Source organism: Theropithecus gelada, chromosome 2, assembly GCF_003255815.1.
Source record: "Theropithecus gelada isolate Dixy chromosome 2, Tgel_1.0, whole genome shotgun sequence".
Classification (NCBI taxonomy): Eukaryota; Metazoa; Chordata; class Mammalia; order Primates; family Cercopithecidae; genus Theropithecus; species Theropithecus gelada.
In genome coordinates this window covers 49,595,214-49,617,220 of record NC_037669.1, presented here as the reverse complement: position 1 = coordinate 49,617,220, position 22,007 = coordinate 49,595,214, and the positions used below count along the sequence as shown (strand labels likewise).

At 42.0% G+C, this 22,007-nt stretch overlaps 1 protein-coding gene across 12 annotated transcripts in view; it reads left to right on the top strand.

The window, feature by feature from the left end:
• The first annotated feature begins 852 nt into the window (after window positions 1-852).
• Window positions 853-22,007, top strand: part of TMCC1 (transmembrane and coiled-coil domain family 1) — a 251,753-nt gene continuing 230,598 nt past the window's right edge. For 6 of the 12 annotated variants that reach the window (XM_025376300.1, XM_025376297.1, XM_025376299.1 and 3 more), the window contains exons 1-2: window positions 856-937; window positions 14,500-14,750. Coding sequence is in view for 1 of the 12 variants with exons in the window: in XM_025376305.1 (XP_025232090.1) it covers window positions 14,547-14,750 (204 nt within the window). In the remaining 11 variants the exon portion in view is untranslated. Of the gene's footprint in view, window positions 938-1,013; window positions 1,251-14,496; window positions 14,751-22,007 lie in introns of those variants that run through there. The other 6 variants (XM_025376305.1, XM_025376311.1, XM_025376295.1 and 3 more) reach the window with 3 other exon arrangements.

Below are 22,007 nucleotides of genomic sequence, written 5' to 3'. Positions count from 1 at the left end.
TTCATCCTCAACTAAATCAATTCCTCCATAAAGATTCTCTCAGTACCATATACCTCTCAGAAGATTTTTACTAGCTGAAAACTTAATTTTGTCTGATTTTCCCATGAATGTTTTCCTTCTCCACCAGATCTCAAATTTCATGAGGTCAGGGACTCCGTTGACCCCATATGGTACTCCCAGCTCCTTGAACACGGAAGAAGTCTCATTACATAAGTAATAAAAATAAAATAAATTAGGAAAATGGGAATTATAAAGGGATAGGCTGGTGGCTGCTTACGATTCCTTCAGTGGTAATACCTGGTGCAAAATAATGACAGTCTCTGCCCTTTTCCAAGCAGCCTGCTAGGTGGAACGAAGGAAGGCCTTGCGACCCAACTAGGGAGAACAAACGTGTGATCCAGAGCGGCGCGCAGAAATCCGACGAAACCCCATATTATTCACGGGCGTTGCTCCTAGGGCGAGGGTGGCTCGGTTCCAAGAGCTTTTTGCCAGGAGGAGATCACCTGGAGCAACTCAGCACTACCTGCAGCGGCGCAGCTCACCCAGCCCAGCGACCGCGTGGGTAGGCGGGCTAGGGGCGGGGCCACGCCTTCCAGGGCCCATCCCCGCCCCCTGCGGCGTGCGCGCGCCCGTCCGCCCGCTCCCTTGCGCGTGCGCCGCCGGCCGGGGGCGGAGGTTGTGGGCGGTGGCGGCTGCGGAGGGGGCGCGCGCGTTCTCGCTTCCTCGCGCCGGTTCGCGCTCCCGCGCCGGGGCTGAAGCGGCGGCGGCGGTGGCGGTGACTGAGGTGGCGGCGGCTGAGGCGGCGCGGGGGGAGGGTCGGGAGGGGGGGTGGTTGTGGGGGATGGACCGGGTGCTGCGGCCGCAGTGGAAGGAGCTGGCGCTTGAGCTCGAGCGACGGCGCTGGCGGAGACGCCGGCTGCTCCTCCCCTCCCCGCCGGTGAGTGAGCGCCCCCGCCCCGGACGCTGGCGCCGGTCGCGGCCCCCTCACGGCCCTCCGCGGTGGGTGGGGACAATCGTGAGGGAGCGTGGCCCGGCGGCGCAGCGGACGCGGGCCTGGCCTCCCGCTCGCGGCCTGTCGGGGCTCGGACCCGCCGTCGCCCCCGTTCGAGGTTGAAGCCCCGGGCCTAGGACTCGACCCCCAGCATCCCACTGGGCTTCTTTCCTTTCCCGGCTCATTCCGCTGTCATTTTGACCTGGGGTTCCCTCTCCAGCCCCTCGCCTCGTCCCCTTCCCAGCATCCCGGGGCCGAGGTGGGGAGGGGCGTGTGAGAAGTCGGGCCGAGGCCCGAGGGACTGTTAGGAGCCGGTTCCCGTCGGGGTCTGGGGTTTTAGGAGCCCTCGATCGCCATGGCGTCCCAGAAGTTAGCCACCAGGACTCAGCCATTTCCACCTGAAACCAGTTTTGCACCTTTTGTTTTGATTTTGAACTGTCGTTCGAGGGGAGGAGGGAGCCCGGCGTACTGGGGAGAAAAGATGGTGGGAGGTGGGATGTGAGAAGTAGCTAGCTGGCTGGGCTTGGCCTCAGGATGCCCCCTGTTAACCCCTGTAGGATAGGAGAAAGGGGTGCAGCGAGTTGCACCTTCCCTAAAGGGCCAGAGATCGGTTTATAGCTTGCGAATCTCTGCTTTTTCAGCCTCGGTGAAGGGGTATCATTCGTGGTTGGTTTGGTTCGTCCCTTAACAACATTCTTGGTGAGGAATCCCCAGGTGAATCTGCTGCTAAGTGAAGCAGCTCACTTGAGCTGTTGGCTACCCCCGGCCCCCCCCAACGCCCGTTGGCTTTTGTGACACGTTACATGTTAGTGTTGGGTAGAGCCTAGCCATCAGAGGTACCTGTACTATAAGCATCTCTATAAAAAGTCTGAATTCTTAAATTAGCTTATTCTGTTCTTTAAAAAAAATCAATCCAGGGCTTAAATATCAGATAGCTGCTTTAAAATAAAACAAAATTTTGATTTGTTCCAGGAGATAGATACATTTTTTTCTCTGTATATTAGAAGATCGAAACTCAAATTGTGAGTAGGTGGTAGTTTTACTAGTGTCATGTGACAAAACAATGTTTATAGATGGCATTTTAACTTAACAATAACCTTGTCCTCTACCAACAGAGTTGGCTTGTATTTTTTTTGCAATCACACACCCACTCTCTGGCTAGTGTAGAAAGATTAAAAAACTGCTTCTGGTCTGTGGGTGGTAACCTTTTAATTTCTAAAGAGTTTTGAACTGCTTATAGATTGCTGATCAACAGCATAGGAAAATTTTAGACATTAAAAATTCATTAGCATGTGATGGAGATCTGTTATAATTATGAGCATTGATTAAGATTTGATACGGTGTAGGTGCTGTGTACTATGTATAAGAATGAGATTTCTCAGAGCATTTGCATCTTAAGGTAAACAGAAGCACAGACTGCTGACAGTGTTGTGACACCTTGCAGTAGGACTTTTTTATGAGCACAAAAACCTGTAGTCTACAATTTGATGAAGAGCCCCAGTGCCCTAGACTAGTTGGTGACCAACCACCATTACTTTGGTCCTTCTTGATGGTAGAGTATTTCCCCTTTTCTGCAAGACTACTTATGCCTCTCATAAATGTACAGAACATATAATGGCTCAGGGCTTACTTAGGTTTAAGCTCCTCAGAGTGGCAATTAGGGACCATTCATTAATTTATTCATCAAATACTTATTGAGCCCTTACTTTGTTTCAGGATGTTTTCTAAGTACTGAGCTACATTGTTGGGACAAAACAGACAAGGCCTGTTCCCTAATTAAACTTTATTCTGTATGTATGGGAATGAGGAATATACAACAAACAAGCAAATAGGATCATTTCAGATAATGGTATAAATCAGTGGTTAGTAAACTTTTTTTGGTAAAGGACCAGAAAGTATAGTACATATCAGGGTTTTTGGGCCATATGATCTCTTTTGCAACTACTCAATTCTGCTTTAGTACAAAAGCAGCCACAGACAGTTCATGAACAAACATGTTTATGTTCCAGTTAAACTTGGGACACTGAAATTTGAATTTCATAAAATTTTCACATGTCACAGAATATTATGAGTTTTTAAAAATATTTTCCCCTAGCCATTTAAAAATGTAAAACCATTCTTGGCCATAGAAAACGGGGCAAGGTGGATTTGGCCTATAGATTATAGTTTAGCCTTTTATAGAAAAAGTTTGCTGACCCCTAATATGAATTATGAAGAAAATAAAACAAGCTGATGTGACAAGTGAATGACTGAAAGGTGGGTGGAGGGTTACTTAGTGAGAGGAGGCCTCACTAAGGAGAAGGTATTTGAGTTGTGACCTGAAAAATGGGAGTGCTTTCCTGGTAAATGAAACTGTGAGTGCAAAGGTCTGCAGGCGCAGATGAGCTGCTCTTGTTTTCCAGCGTTGAACTTCCCCACATAGCATGTCATTCTTACCTTTATGTCTTTGTTAGAATGTTCTTCTTCATGTAATAAGATGGTACTTTTCTCTCTCCTCTTCCTGATCCTGCCTTACAGTACCCATGGAGTAAGACTGCAGTGGAGTTTCACCTCATCCCAGGGTTAGGTCCTCAAGTTAGTGCATGAGACAAAAATCCCATAAGATGAACACTCTCCTTGAGAATTCCATAAATTGCTCAAAAAGTATGGTATGAATGTTTTTGTATATATAGTTGTATAAAATTCTTACGAATATTAAAGGCTGAGAGCCACAGAGCTTGACTGGGGGAAAGAGCAAGAGGAAATAAATTATTATATAGATATCTGGGCCTTCAGACTATTTGGCTTTTTAAAACTGCTGTGGAGTCCCTATCAGAGAGTGGGGGATGGTGTAGAATTTTGATATGTTCCTGTTTCCATGCAGGGTTTAATTCTATTTTTATGTTGTCTCTATTACATTAATCCATGCTCATAGATATGTTGTGAATATTAAACAAAATAATGTATTTGAAAGAGCCCGGCACTTAAGATAGTCAGTAAACATTTGAATCTGATTTTTACTTCTTTGGGCTCACATACATGCTGTCCTTTGAAAAGTTGTAGAGAACTTAGCCACCTGTTTCCTGTCTTTCCATATTGGCATTTCCTGTTGTGACTCCACTGAACAGCTGTCCCTCTCTGTCTTTGAGCATTGGTCACATTCTGCCAGAGGTTGGCTTCTAAGTTAAATGGTTATATGATGTAACTCTGTTTGTTCTGCCACATGACCCTTAAAGTGTTTGAGCACTGCTGTTATGTCTCCCATTTAAGTCTTCACTTTGCAGAGCTAAACGTTTTTATTTTTCTTTTTTTAAAGATGTTATAGAGAGAGACGGGGTCTCATATGTTCCCTAGGCTGGTCTCAAACTCCTGGCCTCAAGTGATCCTCCTTGACTTGGGCTCCAAAAGTGCTGGGTTTGTAAGCATGAGCCACCATGCCCCAGCCATTGTAATTTCTGTTAGCTTTTTCTTATTTTTTCATCCTTCTGGTTGTTCTTGTAAGTGAGCTAGTTTATCTTTTTTATCTTTTTTTTTTTTTTTAAATTTTGCTACTCTGAAGTACATTTTAAGGTACAAACTCAAGTTTTATCTCCTTGAGCAAGTCTTTCCTGCTAATTCTAGACCTTCTTTATATTCTTAATATACTTTTGTGTTTACTCTTCAATTTAATTTTTTCTTATTTTTGTATTTTATACTAGTTTCATGAGCATTTGACTTCACACTGCGACAACAAGCTTCTTGAAGGCAAAGACCCTGTTTTAAGTATCTTTTGTGTCCTAGATGCACTGAATAAAATTCCAGGGATGCAGTTGATCATAAATTTGTTATAATTTTTAAAAATAGACTTTAAAGTTTAGATTTACAGAAACATTGCGAAGATAGTGCAGAGTTCCTGCCTATCCTACACTGTTTCCCATGTTATTAACGTCTTACATTCCTGTGATCATTTGTCAGTATTAATAAACCAGTATTGATACATTATCACAGAGACCATACTTTATCAGGTTTCCACAGGTTTTTCCTTAATGTTGTTTCACTATCCCAGGATCCCAGGATCCCATCCACGATACCGCATTACATTTAGTAATTATGTCTCCTCAGCTCCTCTTGGTTGTGACAATTTCTCAGACTTTCCCTGTATTTAATGACCTTGGCAGTTTTGAAGATTACTGGTCAGGTTTTGTTTGTTTTTTTGAGACAGGATTTCCCTCTGTCACCAAGACTGGTGTGCAGTGGCACGATCTCAGCTCACTGCAGCCTCAACATTCTGGGGTCAAGTGATCCTCTGACTTTAACGTCCAGAGTAGCTGGGCCCACAGATGGGTGCCATCATGCTCTGCTAATTTTTGTACTTTTTGTAGAGATGGGGTTTTACCATGGTGCCCAGGCTGGTCTCGAACTCCTAGAACCAAGCAATCCGCCCTCAGCTTTCCAAAGTGCTGAGATTACCACTGTGCCCAGCCACGGTCCGGTATTTTTATAGAATGTTCTTTGGGATTTATCTGTTGTTTTTCTTGTGGTTAGGCCAATAATGTAATATGCTTTTGGAAGGAAGACCACAGGGGTAAAGTGTCATTCTCATCACATATTAGGGATGTATACTCCCAGTATGACTTATCAGTGTTGATGTTAACCTTGCTTTTCTGGCTTGAGGCAGTGTTTTCTGTGAAGTTACTCTTTCTTCTTCTCTTTCCTACTATACTCTGGAAAATCGTCACTATGTACAGCCTACACTTAGTGGTGATGAGTTATGTTCTACCTCCTTACGGGTGGCGTATCTACTTAAATTTCATTGCTAAATGGTTTCAGCTTTGGCCATTGGGAGCTCTTTAAGTTGGTTCCTGTATCCTTTCTCTTTGACATACCTCCATGATTGTATGTGTACTTTCTTACTTTCTGGCAACGTAAGATGCTCTAAGGTTCATCTTGTATATTTTCTGCTCCAGTCCTGTAAACAGTCAGTTCTCAAGGAGCCCTGGTACTTTTTATTGAAGAATGGTGTTACAAACCAAGATCTGGGTGATAGGTGTGCTTGTTGGTACTGAAGTGTTGTTGCTTCTAGGCCCTCTCAGTTGACAGAGGAAGGAAATATATGTATACATATTAACCTGTGTATATGCACATATCTATATATATTTCTATATGTAACTATCTTTATTAAGCTAAACATGACTTCATGATGTGTCCAACTCTAATTCATTACCACATGTGTTATTCTAACCTTACCTTGCTTATATGTAACCTCCTGCTTCACCAGTGAAAAACCTGCCTCCCACCATCTGCCAGAATTGATTATTCAATTCCAGCATACATGTATAGTGGTTTCAGAACTGTTAATCTGTATACCTGTGGGAAACTAGTTTATCAACTAGAAACTCATGGATAGTTCTTTTTGCCTTTAGTTTTATAGATAGCAGTCATTTCTTTCTTTTTTTTTTTTTTTTTTGAGACAGAGTCTCGCTCTGTCGCCCAGGCTGGAGTGCAGTGGCTGATCTCAGCTCACTGCAAGCTCCGCCTCCCGGGTTCACACCATTCTCCTGCCTCAGTCTCCCAAGTAGCTGGGACTACAGGCGCCCGCCACCTCGCCCGGCTAGTTTTTTGTATTTTTTGGTAGAGACAGGGTTTCACCGTGTTAGCCAGGATGGTCTCGATCTCCTGACCTCGTGATCCGCCCGTCTCGGCCTCCCAAAGTGCTGGGATTACAGGCTTGAGCCACCGCGCCCAGCCGATAGCAGTCATTTCTAATGTTTTTTAGGTTAGCAGCTTTCCCTGCTGACTTCCTGAAGTCGTCTCATATGTTTGTAATAGATTTAGATTTTTGTCACAGTCTGCATTTTTTGCTGAGATACCTTTATCTCCTAATTATTTAATAATTTGCACACATTAAAGTTTATTCTTTGTGAAATAAATTTCTCTGGGTTTTGACAGACTTCTAGTATTTTATATTTAACATTACAGTATCCTGCAGATTAGTTCCACAGCTCTAGAAAGTTTCTGTCTCACCGATTTGCTTCCTCACACCAGCCTCTGGCAACCTCACTGATCTTTTAACTGTCTCTATAGTTTTGCCTTTCTTAGAATGTCAATATGTAATATTTTAAAAAGTGTTTTTGAGTGGTCTTTTTTTTAATGCTCACAGTATTTTGTTAACTAGTGGGAGATACAGGTACAAGATAACTAACATTTAGAATTTTTTTTTGTTGTTGTTGGAGAGATGGAGTCTCGCTCTGTCGCCAGGCTGGAGTGCCGTGGCGCAATCTTGGCTCACTGCAACCTCCACCTCTCAGGTTCAAGTGATTCTTCTGCCTCAACCTCCTGAGTAGCTGGGACTACAGGTGCGTGCCACCATGCCCAGCTAATTTTTGTATTTTTAATAGAGATGGGATTCCTCCATGTTGGCCAGGGTGGTCTTGATCTCTTGACCTCATGATCCGCTCTCCTCAGCCTCCCAAAGTGCTGGGATTACAGGCATGAGCCACCGCGCCCAGCCCAGTATTTTTTTTTTTTTCTTGAAGTAAAATTCCCATAACATACAATTTGTGATTTGAAATATGTAGTTAACCATTTTAAATGTACAGTTCAGTGGCTTTTACTTCATTCACAGTGTAACGTGCAACCACCACTGCTGTCAAACTCTAGAACATTTTCACCCCAAAAAGAAACCCCATACCTATTAAGCAGTCCATCTCTTTGTTTCCTGGCAACCACAGTCTGATTTTTGTCCTATGGGTTTGCCTATTCTAAACATTTCACATAAATGGAATCATATAATACCTGGCCTTTTGTGTTTTTATTGTATTGTATTGTATTGTATTGTATTGTATTGTATTGTATTGTATTGTATTGTATTGTATTGTATTGTATATTTTAATTTTATTTGAGATGGAGTCTCACTCTGTCTCCCAGGCTGGAGTGCAGTGGCGTGATCTCGGCTCACTGCAACCTCTGCCTCCCGGGTTCCCAGGATTCTCCCACCTCAGCCTCCCGAGTAGCTGGGATTACGGGTGCACACACCACACCTGGCTAATTTAAAATTTTTTTTTTTAGTAGAAACAGTTTCACCATGTTGGCCAGGCTGGTCTTGAACTCCTGACCTCAAGTGATCCGTCCGCCTTAGCCTCCCAAAGTGCTGGGATTACAGGCGTGAGCCATTGCACCCGGCCTGCCCTTTTGTTTTTAGCTTCTTTCACTTCACAGTGTTTTTATTCATGCATGTTGTAGCAAGTATTCCTTTCTTATGGCATAGTAATATTCTGTTGTGTGAATATACCACATTTTGTGTACCTGTTCATCAGTAGGCTGTTTTGAATAATGCCACTTTTTTGCTATTATGAATAATGCTGCCTTGAATATTCTTGTATAAGCTTTTGTTTGAGCATATGTTTTCAATTCTCTTGAGTATGTATGTAACCACTGTATTTCTTTTGTTAAGTTTATTATCATATAAAGCAGAAAGTTACCCAGTGGCTTGACTTTGGATAAAGAGCTGAAAGAATGCTACTTTCTCCTGGAATATGGTATTCCTTAGTGAATACTGAAATCACATAATTTTCTTGTTGTCTTTATAGAATAAAGAATTTTGGTCCAGACAGGGTAACAGTAGGTAGCCTTCCTCTAGAATTCTGTCAGAAGAACATCCTGAGTTATGTGAACCATTCAGTTACCTGTCTGAGAGCAGCAAGTGGTCTCTCACTGTGCAGTTGGGTTATGAGGTCTACTAGTGGTCTCAGGCAGTCTCCGAGTGTATGAATTGCGTTTAACATTTTGTATTCAGGCCAGGCACAGTGGCTCATGCCTGTAATCAGCCTGGGAGGCTGAGGTGGGTGGATCATGAAGTCAAGAGATCGAGACCATCCTGGCCAACATGGTGAAACCCCATCTCTACTAAAAATACAAAAATTCGCTGGGCGTGGTGGTGGGTGCCTGTAATCCCAGCTACTCGGGAGGCTAAGGCAGGGGAATTGCTTGAACCCAGGAGGCGGAGGTTGCAGTGAGCTGAGATTGTGCCACTGCACTCCAGCCTGATGACAGAGTGAGACTCTGTCTCAATAAATAAACAAACACAAAAAACAAACAAACAAAAGAAAGCCCATTATGTATTCAGAGGGATAGTAGGCAGGATTCCCATTCTGTAATCTATTTGGCACCAGTGATGTTACAGAGATTTTATTCTTACTAACCACATTCCCTCAGGTTTGAAGTATAATGGAATAGCATCAAATATTGTTTTCCTTTTTCTTTTTTTTGAGACATAGTCTGTCTGTCTCACCCAAGCTGGAGTGCAATGGTGTGATCTCAGCTCACTGCGACCTCCGCTTCCTGGGTTCAAGCAATTCTCCTGCCTCAGCCTCCCAAGTAGCTGGGATTACAGGTACCCGCCATCATGCCTGGTTAATTTTTGTAGAGACAGGGTTTCATCATGTTGGCCAGGCCGGTCTTGAACTCCTGACGTCAGGTGATCGTTTTTCTACTTCAACACCTGACCCCAAAGCTTTGTTTTGCAGCGATTGCTTTGACACCTTTGCTTTGACAAATTCACTTTCTTCAGGAAGACTTGACAAAAGTTTTCTTCTTTTGCCAGTTTGGGGCAACCTGACCAATTCATTGAAGCCTATTGTTTTTCAGATTTCTTGAAAACAAGGGGCCGGGCACGGTGGCTCAAGCCTGTAATCCCAGCACTTTGGGAGGCCGAGACGGGCGGATCACGAGGTCAGGAGATCGAGACCATCCTGGCTAACACGGTGAAACTCCGTCTCTATTAAAAAATACAAAAAAAAACCTAGCCGGGCGAGGTGGCGGGCACCTGTAGTCCCAGCTACTCGGGAGGCTGAGGCAGGAGAATGGCGGGAACCCGGGAGGCGGAGCTTGCAGTGAGCTGAGATCCAGCCACAGCACTCCAGCCTGGGCGACAGAGTGAGACTCAGTCTCAAAAAAAAAAAGAAAAAAAAAAAGAAAACAAGGAACATTCTTTGCTGTAGCTTATTTATTTATTTATTTAGAAACAGAGTCTGACTTTGTCGCCCAGGCTGGAGTGCAGTGGTGCAGTCAAAGCTCACTGCGGTCTGGACCTCCCGGGTTCAAGCGATCCTCCTGCCTTAGCTCCCCGAGTAGCCGGGACTACAGGTGTGTCCCACCATATCTGGCTAATTTTTGCATTTTTTGTAGAGATGGGTTTTGCCATGTTGCCCAGGCTGGTTTTGAATCCTGTGCTCAAGCAATCTGCCTGCCTCAGCCTCCCAAAGTGCTAGGATTACAGGTATGAGCCACTATGCCTGGCCTGCTGTAGCTTATTTGTAAATGACTTTTGGGTTCCATTGAGACAGTGAAAAAAATAGATAAATTATATATTGACCACCATTTTTTTAATCTCAAAAAAAATTTCTCTGTAGGCAAGCCCTTCAAAGTGTTTGAAAACCACTGTTTGTGTAGTAGAATACTAAGCTGGAAACAATGAGATTTTAGTTTTAATTTTATTTCTTCAAAAGACTCTGTTATCAGACAAATAGATTGTACTTGAGAGCTTCATTTTATAAAGAAATAATATTGACTGATTTATAGGAAAGTGTAATGGGAACTGAGTTCTAATAATCAGGGTACTTTGAAGTTTGTGGAAGACAAGCATGTTGGAAGATACGTATAAATTCTTTTTTTATTTTATTTTGTAGAAATAGGTTCGCACTATGTTGCCTAGGCTAATCTCCTATTCCTGGGCTCAAGCGATCCTCTCGTCTCACCCTCCCAAAGTACTGGGATTACAGGTGTAAGCCACCACGCCCAGCCTGAAAATTCTTGATACCGTTTTTTTCTTTAATAATGTAAATGATTCTGCTCATACTATTATAAAAGTCTTTGTCCAGTATGCATCTATAGTTTGTTTATTCATATATATTACCTTTTTTTGGTGCTCTTTGTTCTTTTGTATAGGTCTAGGTTTCTGTGTGGTATGATTTTCCTTCTGATTGAAGGATTTCTGATGTTTCTTGTAGTGTACATTTGCTGATAATGAATCCTTTTAGTATTTGGTTATCTGAAGACTCTGTTTTTAGTTTTAGAAACTATTTTCAAAGGATATGTAATTACTGTTGACGTTTTCTTTATGATGCTGTTTCACCATCTTCTGGCCTGCATTGTTTCCAATGAGAAATCTGCTTTCATTGGGTTTATTTTTTCTGTATTTAATGTGTGGTTGTTTCCTTCTGGCTGCTTTTATTTTTCTTTCAAAAAATATATTTTTTCTTTCTCTAATTTTTTTTTTTATTTCTAAAATAAAATAAAATAGAAGTGAGGTTTCACCATGTTGTTTCACCATATTGGTGAAACCATGTTGGCCAGGCTCATCTTGAACTCCTGGCCTCAAGTGATTGATCCCTCTTGGCTTCCCAAAGTGTTGGGATTACAAGTGTGAGCCACCGCTCCCAGCCCAAAAAATATATTTTTTAATATGGTAAAATACATATAATTAAAAATTTACCATTTTAACCATTTTTTGTTTCTTTGTGTTTGAGATAGGGTCTTGCTGTGTCACCCAGGCTGGAGCGCAGTGGTGTGAACATGGATTATTGCAGCCTTGACCTCCTAGGTTCAAGTGATCCTTCCACCTCAGCCTCCTGAATAGCTGGGACCACAGATGCAATTTCCTGGCAAAAATTTCCTGGCAAATTTTTACAATTTTTTGTAGAAATGGGGCCTCACCATGTTGCCCAGACTGATCTCAAACTTCTGGGCTCAAACAGTCCTCCCATGTTGGTCTCCCAAAGTGCTATGATTACAGGCATGAGCCAACACACCTGGCCCATTTTAACCTTATTGATTGATTGATTGATTGTCTCACTTTGTCACCCAGGGTGGAGTGCAGTGGTGCGATCTCAGCTCACTGCAGCGTCCACCTCCCAGGTTCAAGCGATTCTCCTTTCTCAGCCTCCCAAGTAGCTGGGATTACAGGCGTGTGCCACCATGCCTGGCTAATTTTTTTTTTTTTTAATTTTTAGTAGAGACAAGGTTTCACCATGTTGGCCAGGCTGGTCTCGAACTCCTGACCTCAGGTGATCCGCCCACCTTGGCCTCCCAAAGTGCTGGGATTACAGGCATAAGCCACCGCGCCTGGCTGATTTTAACAATTTTTAAGTGTGTTGTTCAGTAATGTTAAATACATTCATAATGTTGTACAACCATCACTATCATCCATCTCCATTACTCCTTTCATCTTGCAAACGGAAACTCTTTTAAACACTAACTCCCCAGACCCCCTCCCCCAACCTCTGGAAGCCACTATTCTACTGTCTTTGAATTTGACTACCCTAGTAACTCATATAAGTGGAATCATACAGTACTTGTCTTTTTGTGATTGTCTCCTGTCACTTAATATAATGTCCTGAAGGTTCATCCATGTCATAGTATTTTTCAGAATGTTCTTCCTTTTTAAGATTGCATAGTATTCTATTGTGTATGATGTACCACATTTTGCTTATCCATATATGACACTTGGGTTGGTTCCACTTTTTGGCTATCATGAGTAATGCTGCTGTGAACATGACTGTACAGATATCTCTTACAGACCCCCACTTTAAATCTTTTTTCTATAAACCCAGAAACGAAATTGCTGGATCATATGGTAATTCTATTTTTCATTTTTTTTAGGTACTTCCATACTGTTTTCCCCAGTGGCTGTACCATTGTACATTTCTATCAACAGTGCACGAGGGTCCCACTTTCTCCATATCCTTGCCAGCACTTGTCATTTTCTGTTTTTTTTTTTTTTTAAATCATAGCTATCCTAATGGGTGTGAGTGGTATCTGATTGTAGTTTTGATTTGCATTTCCCTAATGATTTATGATATTGAGCATCTTTTTATGTGTTTATCAGCCATTCATGTATCTCCTTTAGAGAAATATCCTTTGCCCAGTTTTATCAGGTTGTTTTTTGTTTTGAGTTTTAAGAGGTCTCTGTATATTCTGGATGATAGATAATCTGTAAATGTTTTCTCTCGTTCCGTATTCCTCTGGCTCCTTTTAAGATTTTTCTTTATGTCTGGTTTCAAGGAATTTGATTTTGTTGTTCCCTGGTGGAATAAAACTTTCTTTGAGTTTTTTGCTCTTGTTGTTAAGCTTTTTGAGTTTGTGAGTTTATACTTTTCATCAGTTTGGAACATTTTTGGCTATTATTTCTCCAAATATTCACACATCCCTCCTTGGATTCCAATCACATATATATTACTAGGTTTCTTGAAGTTGTCCCATACCTTACTGATGCTCTGCTGTTTTTCTTTGGTCTTATATTTTGGGTTTCATTTTGGATGGTTTTTATTGATGTGTCTTTACATTTACTCATCTTTCCTTCTTCTGTGTCTTGACTACTGCTAGTTCCATCCAATGTATTTCATTTTATATATTCTATAATTTGTGGTTTGATAGAAATGCAGTGATGTAGCAGGTATCAATACTGCCTTAATTTGTTGCCAAAATGTAACAGATTTCTTGTTCTTTATGTTAGCTAAAAAGGGTATACAAACCACCCTATATGTCATATTAACATTTATATCACTTTGTTTTCATGTTAACTTTTAGTTTCTCTGCCAAAACCTACATTTTTTTATATGATTATTCTACATTTTCTGCTGAGAGTGGACATCTGCATTAGTAGTTCTACAATATTTGTTTTATAAGTTGCCAGAATGGTTGCTCTGTTTGGCAGACTACAGACAAATCTTTATGATTGGTTGTGTGATGTGACCATCATTTTGCTACAAAAAACTTGAAATAGATTTTAATATTTTCTTTACTATTATCAGAGAGAGAGCTGGATTACCTGCCGAAGTGTACTTTTGCTTACTGCTGTCATTGATAACTCAGTGGCAGCTGGGCGTGGTCACTGGTGTTACCTCCATGTGATCACTTTTTCTTCGCTAATGTTAATGTAAAAAATTTTAGGCTGAGTGCGGTGGCTCATGCCTGTAATCCCAGCCCTTTGGGAGGCCGAGGTGGGGGGATCATGAGGTCAGGAGATCAAGACCAGCCTGGCCAACATGGTGAATGAAACCTAGTCTCTACTAAAAATACAAAAATTAGCCTGGCATGGTGGTAAGCGCCTGTTATCCCAGCTACATGGGAGGGTGAGACAGGAGAATCACTTGAACCTGGGAGGTGGAGTTTGCAGTGAGCCAAGATTGCGCCATTGCACTCCAGCCTGGGCAACAAGAGCAAAACTCTGTCTCCAAAAAAAAAAAAAAAAAAAAAATTGCAGCCTGAGAACTGATATACTTCAGACCAGAAGTATTTCAGATTTTTTCAGATTTCATAATATTTGTGTTATACTTATCAGTTGAGCATCCCTAGTTGGAAAGTCTGAACTCTGAAATGCTCCAATGAGTGTTTCTTTTGAGCATCATGTTGGGACTCGAAAAGTTTTCAGATTTTGGGGCATTTTGGGTTTTGGCCTTTCAAAGTTGGGATGCTCAGCCTGTCATTGTTTGTCCGACAGTCATTTGCATTCAGTAGTTCTTTCTCTGTTTCTTGCTCTTCTGTCCCAGCAGGTATTAATCTCTGGAGAAGACACATCCACAGTTAGCACTTTCTTCAGATGCTGACGCTCGGTGAGCAGTTGCCCTTGGTCACAAGATTTAGAAGACACAGTGTCCATCCTCCCAGATTGGATCTGTTTTTCATATGGATCTTCTGTTTCTATGTCTTTTTTAAAAATAACTTTTTGGGAAACCTTTTGGATTACAACTGTTCATCCTCACCTATGCAAAGAAAGGGAAGCTATTGCTGGGATTTTGAGGAGGTATGTCTTTTTTTCTTCTACTGCAAAATGACATCACCCGGGCACTCAAAACAGTATAAAATAATTATACTTTCGTTTCTAGAACTCAGTTCTCATTCGTTTACTTGTTCCATCTTCCTTTCTCCCATTTTCTCTTTTTTCCTAGCAACTGTAACTCAACAAGAATTTTCTTAATGTATATAATGAAACAGCTCATTTCCTACATTCTTCCTGAATGTTATTAAGACACGGGATTAGACTTACAAGTAACGGGGAGCAGCTGGAATTTTTTTTAATTAAATTTTTTATTTTTATTTTTTATAATAGAGACAGCGTCTTGCTGTATTGCCCAGGCTGGTCTCAAACTCTGGGCTCAAGTGATTCCCTCACCCTAGCTTCCCAAAGTGCTGGGATTATAGGTGTGAGCCACTGTGCCCAGCTGTAGCTTGCATTCTTATTTCTCAAATTGAAATTGTGACTTGGGTGAACTGAATTTGTTCTCATTCTGCATAGACACTGGATGGTTTAGGAAAGCTTAGTACCCTTAGCATAACATTTTGGCTATATGATTTCATAGTCTGGTTCAGTTTCATTGGCAAGAGGAGGTGTGATATTGTAGAGTTTTGAACTAAAAATTGAGACTTCAGTCCCAGGTTTGACATTATTACTTCCATGCTTTGAGAGTTGAAGTATGTTTATTTTCTCACCTTTAAAACGGGCTTATCATTACTTGCTTTACACAGCTCATGGGGTTATTGAGAATCAGATGAGAAAATTTGAAAGATTTTTATCAATGTCAAGGATTGTTATGGCATTGTAGATAGTTATAGGTATATCTGTTGTTTTCACTTAAAGACTCAATTTTTCTTTCTGAAAAAAAATTTTTTTTTTTTGAGACAACGTCTTGCTCTTTTGCCCAGACTGAAGTGCAAGGTTGCAGTCATAGCTCACAGCAATCTCACATTCCTGGGCACAAACAGTCCCTCACATCAGTGTCTCAAGTAGCTGGGACTGCAGGCGTATGCCACTGTGATCAGCTAATATTTTTATTTTTTGTAGAGATGGGGGTCTCACTGTGTTTCCCATGCTGGTCTCGAACTCTTGGGCTCAAGTGATCCTTCCACCTCGGCCTCCCAAAATGCAGGGATTACAGGCATGAGCCACCATGCCTGGCCTGAAATAAATAAATAATGCATAAATGCCATTTTTAAGTTTGTGATGACAAATTCTAAAGAGAAAAGTAAAAGGAAAGCAGGAATAGAGTGTATTGAGGGGAAGGGGTTGAGTGTTCACAGATGGCTTCACACAGAAGGTGACATTTGAGTAAGGGCTTGAAAGAGGTGAAGGAGTGAGCCATGCATATGTATGAGAAGAGCATTCTAGGCATAGTGAATCACAGCGTACGTGTCCTGAGACAGAAGCTTGCCTGAGGAATGGTGAGGTGGGTCCTTATTTTGTGGTGCTTTATGGAAGTGCTTTTCAAACTTCAATGTGCACTTGAATTACCTTGGGGGTTCCTATTAAAATTTAGACTCTAATTTTGTAGGTCTGGAGTAGGGCCTATTTCTAACAAGCTCCCAGGTGCTGCTACTGCTGGTGGTCTTTGTAGGCCTTTAGTGTTTACACTTAGCAAAATAGGAAGTCTTTGGAGTATTTGGCCAGGGTGACATGATCTGATTTATATTTTGACATTTTCATTTCTCTGGCTGCTGAGTAGATAGTGGTAGATTGGGCAAGGACAAAAGCAGAAATACTAGTTTGGAGCCTATTACTGTAATCAAGGTGAGAGAAAATGTGGTTTGTGCTAGAGAGTAGCAGTGACTGGTTACACGTGATCTAATTCTGGATATATTTTTCAAGTAGAGTTAGCAGGTTTTGCTGATAGATGGGATATGTGCTGTGAAAGAAAGGAAAGAGTTAAGATTTTTGTATTGAGTTTCTGGAAGGATGCAGTTGTCATTTATTGAAATGGAGAAGACAAAGAGGAACAAGTTTACAGAAGTAACAGAAGCTCAGTTTTAGACATAAATTAAAGATGCCTATTAAGACTTAGAGATGTTAGCCAGGCGCATGGCTCACGCCTGTAATCCCAGTGCTTTGGGAGGCGGGCAGATCACCTGAGGTCAGGAGTTCAAGACCAGCCTGGCCAATGTGGTGAAACCCCCATCTCTACTAAAAAAAAAAAAAAGTACAAAAATTACCTGGACATGGTGGCAGGCGCCTGTGATCCCAGCTACTTGGGAGGCTGAGGCAGGAGAATCACTTGAACCTGGGAGGTGGAGGTTGCAGTGAGCCGAGATTGTGCCATGGCACTCCAGCCTGGGCTAAAAGAGCGAAACTCTGGCTCAAAAAAAAAAAAAAAAAAAAGGCTGGGCGTGGTGGCCCACGCCTGTAATCCCAGCACTTTGGGAAGCCAAGGCGGGCGGATCATGAGATCAGGAGATCAAGACCACCCTGGCTAACACGGTGAAATCCCATCTCAATTAAAAATACAAAAAATTAGCTGGGCGTGGTGGCACACCTGTAGTATTCCCAGCTACTCGGGAGGCTGAGGCAGGAGAATCGCTTGAACCTGGGAGGTGGAGGTTGCAATGAGCCGAGATTGCACCACTGCACTTCAGCCTGGGTCACAGAGTGAGACTGTCTCAAAAAAAAACCCAAAAAACAAAAAAAACACTTAGAGATGTTGAGTAAACAGTTGGGTTTATGAATCTGGAATTCAAGAGAGAAGGATCTGCTGGACATATACCTCTGGGTATTGTTAAAATAGATTATATTTAAATCCAGAAAGCTGGATGAGATCTCCAATTAAGTGAGTAGAGATGGAAGTAAGAAGCAGTTGAAGAACTTAATTTCCAGAGTTTAGAGGTCGGGAAGATGAGAAGGAAACATCAAAGAAGATTTAGTAGCAGTAGCCGGAGAGGTAAAATGAAAACTAGGTTAGAGGGTATCCTGGATTCTAATGAGGAAAGTGTTTCAAGGAATAGGGAGTGATCAACTGTGTCAAATACTACAATTGAGATGAGGGCTGAGAATTAACTATTTAACAATGTGGCAGTTATTGGTAACCTTGATAAAGAGTAGTTTTAATGGAGCAGTTGGAGGTTAAAGTCTGATTGGAGATGTTGTCTTTCCAAAGCAAAACATTTCCTAAACCCTGGTGAGACTGAGTACTCAGATAAAAATCTGTAACTCTGGGTAGATGTTCTTGGCAGGAGAAGATTTAAGATATTTAAGTAGTATTATTAACAACTGTCTTGATTAATTATTCATTTGAAGTAATATTGGAAAATTTACTTTGAGGAGATCTTCAGGGTTTATTTATTTATTTTTTTTGAGACGGAGTCTCGCTCTGTTGCCCAGGCTGGAGTGCAGTGGCGTGATCTCGGCTCACTGCAAGCTCCGCCTCCCAGGTTCATGCCGTTCTCCTGCCTCAGCCTCCCGAGTAGCTGGGACTACAGGCACCTGCCACCATGCTCGACTAATTTTTTTTTAATTTTTGGTAGAGACAGGGTTTCACTGTGTTAGCCAGGATAGTCTCGATCTCCTGACCTTGTGATCCGTCCACCTCGGCCTCTCAAAGTGCTGGGATTACAGGTGGGAGCCACAGCACCCGGCTCTTCAGGGTTTTTTTTTTTTTTTGAAATTTTATTTATTTATTTTTCTGTAGAGATGAGGTCTCCATATGTTGCCCAGGCTGGTCTCAAACTCTTGGCTTCAAGCAATCCTCCTGCCTCAGCCTTCTAAAATACTGAGATTATAGGCATGAGCTACTGAACCTGGCTCCTTAATTTTTGATTCATGCCTTCAGGATTTTAAAATTGTCCTTAGCAATTATTATGAAAAAGAAAAAATGTAAGGATTGGCTAGGAGATAATTGGCTGTCAGCTACTCTTCTTTCTTAGGTTATAGGGCTGAAAGACACTTTAAATATAGTCTTTGTTCAAATATAGTCTTTGTTCTGTCAGTGGGGCTTGTGAGGACCTCTTCACACTTCTATTTATTCTTTTTTTTTTTTTTTTTTTTGAGCCAGGCATTAAACCTGGGTTCAAATCATTAGTGCTTACTTAAATCATTGTAAAGCAGTTAGCAGGTTGTGTTCAACATAGCAATTATCAAAAGAATGAATGTATGACTTTAAGGACCAATGATATTTTAAACTTTTTTTTGTTTTTTTGATATGGAGTCTCACTCTTGTCCCCCTGGCTGGAGTGCAATGGTGTGATCTCGGCTCACCACAATCCCTCCTCCCGGGTTCAAGCGATTCTCCTGCCTCAGCCTCCCGAGTAGCTGGGATTACAGGCATGTGCCATCACACCCGGCTAATTTTTTGTATTTTTAATAGAGACAGGGTTTCTCCATGTTGGTCAGGCTGGTTTTGAACTCCCAACCTCAGATGATCCGCCTGCCCCGGCCTCCCAGAGTGTTGGGATCACAGGTGTGAGCCATGGCACCAGCCCTATTTATTCGTCTATAGTAAAAGTATTCAGTCTGTGTAGCATACTCAGCCAGATGAGCTTCTGTAAATAACCAAAGTGGATGGGTGTGGTTAGATGTAACTTATTCTTGGCTTATGGAAGATGTCTTTTTCTTCATTTATTTATGTAAAAAAATATTTATTGAGTACTTTCATATTTGTTGGCCCTGTTGTAGGTCTTGGAGATACAGTGGATGAAAGTTTCTACCCTAATGAAGTTTATGTTTTAGTGGAAATGAAGTAACAGATTGGGGCCAAGACTTGTTAGTGGTCTCACACTGGTATAGGTAATCTTTTTTTGTGTGTGTTTGTGGTTTTTTTTTTTTTTTTTGAGACGGAGTCCTGCTCTGTCCCCCAGGCTGACGTGCATTGGCAAGATCTCGGCTCACTGCAACCTCTGCCTCCAGGGTTCAAGCAATTCTCCTGCCTTAGCCTCCCGAGTAGCTGGGATTACAGGCGCCGGCTACCTCACCCAGCTATTTTTTTACGTATTTTTAGCAGAGACAGGGTTTCACCATGTTAGCCAGGCTGGTCTTGAACTCCTGACCTCAGGCAATCACCCGCCTCAGCCTCCCACAGCGCTGGGATTACAGATGTGAGCCACCGCACCTGGCCAATCTTTTTTTTTTTTTTTTTTTAAATAGCAGTGGAGGCCGGGCGCAGTGGCTCAAGCCTGTAATCCCAGCACTTTGGGAGGCCGAGACGGGCGGATCACGAGGTCAGGAGATCGAGACCATCCTGGCTAACAAGGTGAAACCCCGTCTCTACTAAAAAAAAAAATACAAAAAACTAGCCGGGCGTGGTGGTGGGCGCCTGTAGTCCCAGCTACTCGGGAGGCTGAGGCCGGAGAATGGCGTAGGCCCGGGAGGCGGAGCTTGCAGTGAGCTGAGATCCGGCCATTGCACTCCAGCCTGGGCGACAGAGGGAGACTCCATCTCAAAAAAAAAAAAAAAAAAAAAAAAGCAGTGGAATCTTACTGTATTGCTCAGGCTAGATGAACTACTGGGCTCAAGTGATCCACCTACCTTAGATCCTGAGTAGCTGCGACTACAGATGTGCCACTGTGCCTGCTTCTAGTATTGGTCATCTTAATGCAGTATGGGCTTATGGAAAACTCAAAGAAGGTTGTTATGAGCTGATTTTCCTTTCCAACAACTTAAAACAGTACTCAAATATTGTGGAGAGTAAGGAAAACAGAGTTAAGCAATTATCTGACAGACTTTGATTATGAAGAGAAAGCTTCAAATATGTGAAATTTATTTTCTACTTTTATTTTATTTTATTTTATTTTTTTAGAGGTAGGGTCTTGCTCTGTTGCTCAGCTGGAGTGCAGTGGTGCAATTATAGCTCACTGCAACTTCAAACTGCTGGGCTCAAGCGATCCTCCCACCTCACCCTCCCAAGTAGCTAGGACTACGGTATGTGCCACCATACCCAGCTAATTTTTGTATTTTTTGTAGAGATGGGGTCTTGCTATGTTGCCCAGGCTGGTCTTGAACTCCTAGTCTTACGCAGTCCTTCCACCTCAGCCTTGCAAAGTGTTGGGATTATGGACATGAGCCACTGCACCTACCTGTACACTTTATTTATTTTGTTTTTTGTAGAGATAGGGTGTTACTGTGTTGACAATGCTGGTCTTGAACTCCTGGGCTCAAGCAGTCCTCCCACCTCAGCCTCTCAAAGTGCTGGGATTACAGGTGTGAGCCCCTGTGCTCAGTTCTAGCCTCTATTTTTGAGATTCTTAGATGCTGTAAGTGGCAGCTTGTGGAATTGATTCCATAGTAAATTGAGTCAGAAGACATTTGAGAATCTATTATAGGCAAGGCATTATGCCAGGTGCTGGTAGGCAAACAATAATTTTTAGGTACTTTGTAGAAATAATAGCTTTGAGCCACTTTGAGAATTCTCTTGTGTGTAATATGAGTCTAAAAGAAGTTTTTAACATTTTTATTTCAAACTCATTTTGAATAGGAATATACAGATGTTGAAACCATAGAAATGAAAGTCTCACTTTAATCCCTGATTCCTGATTCTTACTTCTCCTTAGTAACAAGCATTTTTGCCTCTTTTTGTGTCTCCTTCCAGATACTTTATGTACATATGTGTGTATATATGTACATACATATTTATATTACCTTTAAAAAACTCAAATAGAGGTCTACTGTTCAAACAGTTCTATATCTTGCTTTTCTTTTTCTCATCAAATATAGTTTGAGCATCCCAAATTTGAAAATTCAAAATCTGAAATCTTTTGGGTACCAACATAACACTCAAAGAAATGCTGCTTGGATTTGGGATGCTTGCCTGGTATGTATAATCCAAATATTTCAAAATGTGAAAAAATCTGAAATCCAAAACACTTCTGGTTCCTAGCGTTTTGGACCGGGGATTAATCCTGTGCTACTTATAGCATATGTAATTAAAACACAGTATTTTTAAACTTACTTTTTATTATTATTATTTTTTAGAGACATGGTGTCACTCTGTGACCTATGCTGGAGTATAGTGGTGCGTGTGATCATAGCTAACTGCAGCCTCGACCTCCTGGGCTCAAGGGATCCTCTCGCCTTAGCCTCCTGAGTAGCTGGGACTACAGGCGTGTACCACCATGCCTGGGTAATTTAAAAACATTTTCATAGAGACAGGGTCTTGCTATGTTGCCCGGGTTGATCTCAAACTCCTGGCCTTAAGCAATCCTCCCATTTCCGCCTCCCAAAGTGCCTGTATTATGGGTATGAGTCACCACACCTGGCCAACTTGTGTCAGTTTTTTTTTTTTTTTCAGCTGCATAGTGTTACTGT